We start from the raw sequence: 8,762 nt of genomic DNA, 5'->3' as shown, positions 1-8,762 counted from the left end.
TTTTTTGTACATTTATACATTTTAAATCTGGACATGTGCTTAAAGTGAAAAACAAAATAAGCATCCTTTTCGGTATAAAACACACACACACACACATATATATAGAAAGTGTATTAAAAGAGGTCCCCTTAATGATACTCCTCTCCAGTGACACCGAAATCCCATTTTAACACACAACCCCAGTGCGTGTTTGTGAACCTTGAACATGCCATGCTTACATATCCTTTCAGATTACATGGAGCACGTGACAAAGAACCACATAGCACACATATGTTGATATATTATTTAATAAACATCAGGCTATGTCTAACATGACCACGCAACATTGAAGAAACAGGGGTACTAAACTGTGATAATCCTGCGGTATCTTTAACCTATTAAAATGCGTGGGATTATTTTCATCAGGCACAGTATATGCATGGTCATATGTCTAATACAGAACGGAAAATGCACCCTTGAAAGGACAACACCAGCAACAAGGAGAATCCTTTTGTTGGGTTTGAGAACCTACACATGTTTACGTAAAAAAAAAGGGTACACTCTGTAGTTTCCAAATGAAAGCAACATTTAATAGTTAGGCAAAAAGAGTACATTATTTCCTCTTAGGTTTGCATTAGACCCCAAAACTAAGGTACAAGATTTCTTCATATATCTGTATAAGAACACAACGTAAAGTGCCTCCATTTCTTGTGAGACTGTATTTAAATCTATAATCCAAGATTCCTTTAGATTATACGATAGACATTTCATCCCAGATTTGCAGTAGAACCTATAAACTAAGGTACTGCATTTTCTACCAGATTTTTATTAAACCTTATAATAACCTTAGGTACTCTATTTCCTACCAGTTTTGTTTTTTGTTAAACTTCATAATTTAAGGTATGCACTGTATTTCTTCCCAGTTTATACTATTATATTATTGAATAAGGTCCTGTATTTCTAACCAATTTACTACCAAATTTGTATTATAGCCTGTAATCTATGACATCCCTTTTCCTACCAGATTCGTATTAAAATCCATAATCCAAGTTATCTGGAAGTACAATTCCTTCTAGATTTGAATAAGAACAAATAAACTAAGGTACTGTATTTCCCTTTTCAGACTTGCATTAGAAATCATCATGCAGGGTATCCTATCCCCTACCAGATTGGTATTATAAACTAAGGTCCTGTATTTTCTCCTAGATTCGCATTATATAATAGCAGCCCAGATTTGTATTACAACCCATCATTTAAAATACTGTACTTCCATCCAGATTTTCTTTAAATCCCATAATCTAAGGTACTGTATGTCCTACCAGATTTGCTTAAGAACCCATGCTCTATGGCAGTGGGAGTGTGTGAGGTCTTTGTGCTCTTACCTGGCTCATGTCCCCTCCGCCCTCCATGCGGGGTCTTTTACACTCGGCCCCTACCGAGTCCCCGAGGGGTGCTGCGGCGGCTCCGTGCGCGTCGGGCTCCGGGTCTCCACGCTTCATCCCGCGCACCGGGTTGGGGCTCGCGCTCTGGTTCTGCGCCTGCGGGTTCTGGCTGGCGTTCGCCTCCAAGTCCCTGCTGTCCCGCTCCATCAGTCCCCGACTAACGGGCAGCATGATGGACGCAACGTCGGTCGACATTAACATTGAAAACGCGCCGACGTCCTTTCCCCCTCTTGTGCTTCTTCTCCTTTATATTATTAAGTCTTATTATAACCGAGTCACGCAGTGCGCCTTTAAACCTTTTTATCGCCGAACGGTATTTATGCTTATTTTTAATAATCCGATCGTAGCCAATGTGTGTGTGTGTTGTGCTTTAAACACCCAGAAGATTATTTAAAACGCTTGTTTCCAGTCTGATCGGGTTTATGTGGCGATAATCAGAGCTTCCATGAGAATCAATCCTACATCCGAGTCCAGTTCGCTACACAAGGCCTAAAACGCACCGGAGTGCATGAGACAGATTGCAAAATATATTGTGTAGCATGCGCCACGAGAAGGGAAAAAACACCCTCTGCGGATAAAAGGAGCAACGCGCCGCAAAAATATAATGGACAAAAAAAACAGACACACACAAAGGTTAGTAAAAACACGCGTGAAGGAAAAGAGCGCGTCTCAGGCTTTACACTGACTGACGGAGGCTAAATGCTATGCTCCATATCCTACCTCAAAGGAAGGGCGATTTTTTTTTCCTCCCCTCACCGTCCTCCTCTTAATCCTACAAAAAAAAATTAGCCTGCGAGCACACACACACTCTCACACACACAAAAACACTCCGTTCTTAAAGATGGCTGTCACGAGGACGCGTCCGCGCGCGCTGGTTCATCGTTTAGAGCTCCGGCCGCAGACAAAAGGAGTCGGAGTGTCGCTCGCGCTGCTCGGGTTCCTTTCTTTCCGTCCGTCCGCCCGCTCGCGCTTTCCCTCCCAGTCGGTTCGCTGTGTTCCTGCGGCGCGTGCGGAGAGGAAACCGCGTCGTCCTCCTCCCCCTCCTCTCTCTCTCTCTCACTCGCTCACCCGCGCGCGCTCTCGTTACAGTGGAAACCCCCCTCCCGTTCTCTCTCTCCGCGCTCTCTCTCTCTCTCTGCCCCCCGCTATGCCACACAGTGCTGCCGCTGCTCTCCCCTCTGCAGTGCTTCTCCTCCGGACTGCGTCAGATTTTTGCCCTGGAACAAATCAATGGGACGAGGAACCTTCAAATGTATACTCTCTCTCACACACATACATACATACATGCGTGCGCGCACACACAACCTTGCATGGGTTGTGTAATGTTGTGTACTAGGCTGTATAATTGTATTTTTGTATTTACATATGTTCAATTTCTTCTCACTTGGGCAGGCTATATACTTTCCCTGCATTAATAAAATGTTATATTAAATTTTATTAATGCAGGAAAAGTCTGCATTTAAGACATTTAGGAAATAGATAGATAGATAGATAGATAGATAGATAAATAGATAGATAATCCATAATTAATTAAAGAGTATGCAATAACATTTATTCAGAAAAGGTACAGAATAATATAAACATAGATAGATGGAGACAATAATAAACACATGTACGGATCGACAGGGTAACAGATAGATATGCTATATTATATTTGTTTATTTTACATTTGCCTTAGTGCACTAATTTATACAGGAACCATATATAATGCAGCAGCAGTAAAACACATAACAGTAGGAAATAAAGACATTTGCTATCATTATATATATTATTTTTGATAATAGATAGATAGATAGATAGATAGATAGATAGATAGATAGATAGATAGAAAACAGTAACACTCTATTGTACTTTGTCTTGATTAAATCAGAATCTATTTCATATGTAAATAAATTTCCATTAGGAATTAAATTTCCATATATACCTTCTAGCTATATATGACTACTGTATATATAAACAAAGACAGCTTACCATATAAGCCCAAGATTGATATAATTTCCAAAACAAGCACCAAGGCATACTGTACAAATGTCATACCAGTTCATTAGGCCTAGATATGAAACCTGACCTCTTACATTTTCAGCACATGACATTTTTCTGTGTATAGCCTTGCCTTAGGAAATAAGAAGATAAATACTGTTTACTCTGTTTCCAATTACATTTTTGTGCATAATAATAGGCTACAATGTCTAAGCTGCGTAGTGTGTGTGTGTGTGTGTGTGTGTAAATCAGTTACAGATTGCAGTAGTTTGGAAAACTCTGCCTCTGCTGCAGGTTTTGCTCGCCCCCTGGTGGTCATTACTAAATCTTCCCAAACCTTAAGAAAATCACACAATGGACGTCATGTGTTTTACTTTAGGGCTGTTTTACAGTTCAGAGCTAAAATAAGAACCGACTCACTTCCTGTTTCTGTGTCCACTTTGGGGAAAAGCAGTGGCGCACAGGTCATTAAATGTTCCATCTGAGAGGAGAGTAGTGTACACAGCTTTTCTCAATAAGTCAGGGTACAGTTCAGACCTATTAACAACGACAGTAATAATAACTGGATGAAAACAACTTAGAATTAAATTAGTCTCAACTGCATTTATAGCTGCAATAAAACTGTGTTTGTAATATTGTGAGTCATCAGCTTGTTTAGCAGGACATTTCCAAACGCCAAAAGGACAGAAGCTCAGACTATATATAGAGAGAGAGGCCTCACTTGCCTCAATGCCTCAGTGTTTACGATACAGCAATAAGAAAGAGTCTGGGCAAAAAGGGGAGAGTTCCAAGGTGAAAGCGACTGCTGACCAAAGAAAACACAAAGGCTGGTCTAACATTCGCCAAAAACCATCTTGACTAGCCCGAGGAATTTTGTGCAAATATTCTCCGGACTGATGGGATGAAAATTAAACGTTTGGGAAGTGTGTGTCTTCTTACATCTGGCATAAAACTAGCACAGCATTTCATAAAAAGAACATCATACCAAGAGTCAAACATGGTGGTGGTAGTGTGATGGACTGGGGCTGCTTTGCCTGAATCCTGCACTCTACAAGTAAATCTTGAAGGATAGATGTCCAGCCATCAGTTTATGACCTCAAGCTTAAGTGTACTTGAGGTATGCAGCAGGACAATAATCAGAAACACACCAGCAATTCTACCCCTGAAGGTTTTGGAGTAGTCAAAGTATGGGCTGACTGAGATCCTTAAACAGGTCGTTCATGTTTGAAAAGCCTCCAATGTGGCTGAATTAAAACAATTCTGCAAAGGAGAGAGGGCCAAAATTCCTCAACAGTGATGTGAAAGACTCATTGCCAGTTATTGCAAACTTTTGCCAAGGATTTGGACTTTTTTTTTTTAATATATATTATTCACCTTAATAAATGAATTCATGGTTGAAAAAATTTATGATTTGTATTTACTCTTTTTATCTTTGTCTAATGTTAAAATTTGTTTGATCTAAATTATTTAAGTGTGACAAATATGCAAATCAGTAAGGGGCAAATACTTTTTCACCGCACTGTATGCACAGATCAGTATGTTTTTGTGAACCCCAAGCCTTGAAAGCCTGGATAGTCTTGAAAGGCAGAATGACTGTGTGGGTGGGCTGGGACACTGCAGTGCATTTTATCCATGTGGAATCATAGCTCTTAAAGTTTTTAATCAAGCAGAGACTGAACATTGCACCCCAGGTGGCCACACTCAGTACTTGCTGAAATTTAATATGGGGAAATGATAGCCACAAAGGACTCATGTAGCAATGCAGGCACAAGCACTGTTGGGAAGAAAAAGGCCTGAAAACTGCAGAAATGTACTGATGCACAAAACACAAAGAATCAGTTAAAATTTTGTAAATGATTCTTAAGTGGTGGAAGTATTCAAGGTTTTGCCTTAACACTGGGAGGACATGAGTTTCAATCATAATGACAATGTCCACCACCTTGCATGGAGAGTGTAACAGATCCTAATTCATTGATGGGATAGACAGCCATACTATCTTCCTTAATCAATTGCAAGCATCTGTTAGCTTGTGTAAATAATGACACAGGAAAGTCCTTGGGACATTGCAATTATTGGTAAAATGATGCTTGATGCCTTTAAAATGTCAAGAGAAAGAAAAAAAAATATGTTTCTGTTAAGGAACTGTGTATAGCTGCTATGATATAGGTCATTATAGGAACTAATTTGTTTAATAGAAAATGTAAAATGAAATAATGATGTTTTCATTTTTGTTTTTCATTAATTCATTTATTCATTTTTTAAATATTTTGTTAAAAAAAATATATTTTTTGTTTTTCATAAATTAATTTATAAAATTGCTGTGGTATAAGAGGCATAAAGCACTTTGGGACCGGCTGTATAGGAAAGCATATATGTAATGTAGAGCCTAAAGGGTTGAGACAATCTGCACTATGAAAAAAAAAGGGTTCCTCAAGTGTAATTTGTACATTGATCAGCTGTAACATTAAAACCAAATAGGTTTTGGGTTCCTTTTGTGCTACTGCTATTGACCTAGCCCCTCGGGGCATGACTCCATAGAGACTCTGAAGGTTTGCTGTGGTATCTAGCACCAGGAAGTTGGCAGCAGATCTTCAAGTGCTGTGGGCTCGCTGGGGGCCTCTGTGGACTTGTTTGTCATTTACCTCCAATCGGTGCTCAATTATTATAAGACCGGATCAGTGGCCTTAGGCTCTTGCACAGTAGCCTGTAGTGCACTGGGTGTTCTGGTGCCTTTCTTTCATGATTAGCACTAACTTACCCAGCAATTTTCAAAAGTTTGGACAGATTTGGACTAGACTGCCTAGCTTTTCATCCCCGTAGGCATGGGTGTCCATGATCCTGTCACCAGTTGACGGGTTATTGATGTTGTTTAGGTCACCTGACAGTTGTGTTAATGTAATGGCTGATTACTCTATATTTATTGCTTCTGGGCAGGGTTGGAGCACCCAAACTGTATATTAGGCAGACAAACAAAAAACATCTAGAACAACATGTTCTAAATGGAACTTAGTGTGACTTGATGCAATGAATCCACTTTTTGCATTACATAAAATTTCTTTTTTGTAATTACATTTCTCAGTGCCCAGACTTTGGCAGCCTACTGTATGCATCCATATTTACCTTTATTAGACTGACTGTTTACAGTCCATTTTTAAAGAACAAAAAAAAGGAATTTTAGTCCCATGCCCCTCCTTCTGGTCAGCTACTCTCTTATTCGGAAACAGCTTGGAACCTGCTGACTGCCAGAAATATGCATTTGTAACATGTTACATTAGATTTTCTCATTTCGGCCTTGCATCACTTGTTTACTTAAAGTTTTGCAGTCTCTCTACAGTTGCATCACCGGTACCGATCGTTCCCTCCCATCAAGGGGCATTGTCTACCTAAAGGCCATCCAAACGATCACATCCTTTCCCGACTTTGACCAATCAGGCTGGCGTACCATCGTTGGCTTTAGGTTAGAAAGGCTGCACTGATTGGTCCTGGCTAAAATGCAGTGACTTTGGTGTGCTTATACCTGGGTGCAACAGATGAAAAGATGCTAAAGGGAGACACCGTCAAAGTGTGGTGTGAAAATAATATAATACAGCAAGTCAAGCTTTCGAAGCAAGAGCAGTTTGGTGATTGAGAGTGGTAAGTGATCCAAAAGTATTTTTTTTGGAAGGTGATAGTATAAAAGCTTGATGATTAAGTATGTAGATAAGTATGAGGAAAAGGGAAGAAAAACCAAAATCTGTGCTTCCCTTTTAGGTCTCAATAACGGTGAGATGAGTAATACCTCTGAACTACCCCAAAACATTACAGCTTCTGGTTGGCGTCAACCTCTGTGGTACAATTACGAGCAGTGTGCCGAGGCTCCGTACGCTTTCGTATTTTACTTTTTTGGCAAAGTTTTCAACTTAGTCTTTGGCTTCCCCTCCAACATGCTGGTGATATGGAGCATCTCAACTCGCAAAAGCGAAGGCTCCACATCCGACATCTTCATGTTAAACCTTGCCGTAATGGACACCTTCTTCTGCCTGATGACGCCCGTAGAACTGCTAAACCGTCTATACCTGGACCACTGGGGTATCTGGTTCTTGCAACGTTTTGCTTATGGCGTGAAAGACATGGCACCGTTGTTCCTTACCTGCATCTGCTTGGACAGGTACATTGCCGTTGTGCACCCTATCTTTTTCACAAACTTTATCAACAACCGCATACGAATGGGCCTCTCAGCTTTCTTATGGCCGCTGCTCCTGGCCTATTCACTCACCAAAAGCATTCTGGGAATAATGAGTGTAACCGAGGCGTTCAGCGCCCTCATCCTGTCAGCCTTCTTTATCATGATCTTTTGCAACATCTCTATAATCTGGGTGTTGCGCAGGAGTGTCCTGGGCAAAGAGGTCATAAATCCGGTGAAGAAGAAAGCCCTTAAAATGGTGCTCATCCTGCTGGCTATCATCGTGTTTAATTATTTGCCACCAGTGGTACTCATGCCGTTCATTCCTACCTACACGTTTGTCCAGTTTCATTGCAAAATCAGCGTCACCATCTATACCATCATGGACTTGAGTAGCACCATTGAGCCGATACTTTACATCTCCAGGGTGGTCAGGCTAAACTTTTGCTCCTGTCTGAAGGGACTTTCAAAAAAATCAGGAAACGTCAGTGAATAAAGAACTCTATTTTTTTACTTGATAGAATTTGTAATACATTAGATTATAATAATTATTGTAATCCATGTGCCTAATGTTTTAATACTGGAGTTTTTGATTTATCTTATTGTAAATCTGATGCTTTCATCTTTGTGTAATTAACAAAAATAAGTTAACAGAAAGAAAAAAGAACAGAATATCTTTTTTTTGCTTTAATATAGTTTCTTTTTTGAAAAGTTAAAAAGCCTATTTTAAACAACTTACAGCATATATTTAGACACAGAAACTCACAGAGGCAATGATTTGTTTCAGCTTTGTTTGCATTTTGGAACAAGCATATATAATATCTCATGTTTTCTCATAATGCATGGATCCTGGCTCTGTTTGACATTTAGCATAGAGGGTGACAAGGAACACTCTGTGTTTTTTTAGAATAAAAAATTGTAATGTTTTTTATTCTACCATTGGTATAAATCATTTAGCAGAATTTGTTACCAAGCATCCTTAGAGTAGAATTGAACAAATACATTCTGCTTAAACATTACTTCCTGTATTTATCATCTTCAAACTTTGTTAGAAGAGCCCATATCTCTTATGCATAATAAGAATATTGATTATACTGTACATTATAGATAGGCAAGAACTAAAGATGACTAAAATATAAAAATGACTGAAATATTACTCTGAATAAAGTTTGGTGATTCTTCTTCTCAAGCACAGCTGA

General features: G+C 39.5%; 1 protein-coding gene across 1 annotated transcript; it reads left to right on the top strand.

Annotated features, from left to right (window-relative positions):
* Window positions 1–7,012: 7,012 nt before the first annotated feature.
* Window positions 7,013–8,059, top strand: LOC128526719 (hydroxycarboxylic acid receptor 2-like). Its single transcript, XM_053498852.1, has 2 exons — window positions 7,013–7,034; window positions 7,152–8,059. Exon 2 carries the CDS (start codon window positions 7,169–7,171, stop codon window positions 8,057–8,059), a length of 891 nt encoding a protein of 296 aa, XP_053354827.1. The 5' UTR covers window positions 7,013–7,034; window positions 7,152–7,168.
* Window positions 8,060–8,762: the final 703 nt, after the last annotated feature.

Source organism: Clarias gariepinus, chromosome 6, assembly GCF_024256425.1.
Source record: "Clarias gariepinus isolate MV-2021 ecotype Netherlands chromosome 6, CGAR_prim_01v2, whole genome shotgun sequence".
NCBI lineage: Eukaryota > Metazoa > Chordata > Actinopteri > Siluriformes > Clariidae > Clarias > Clarias gariepinus.
The sequence above is the reverse complement of the archived record's forward strand: the minus strand, read 5'-3'. Positions and strand labels throughout refer to the sequence as shown.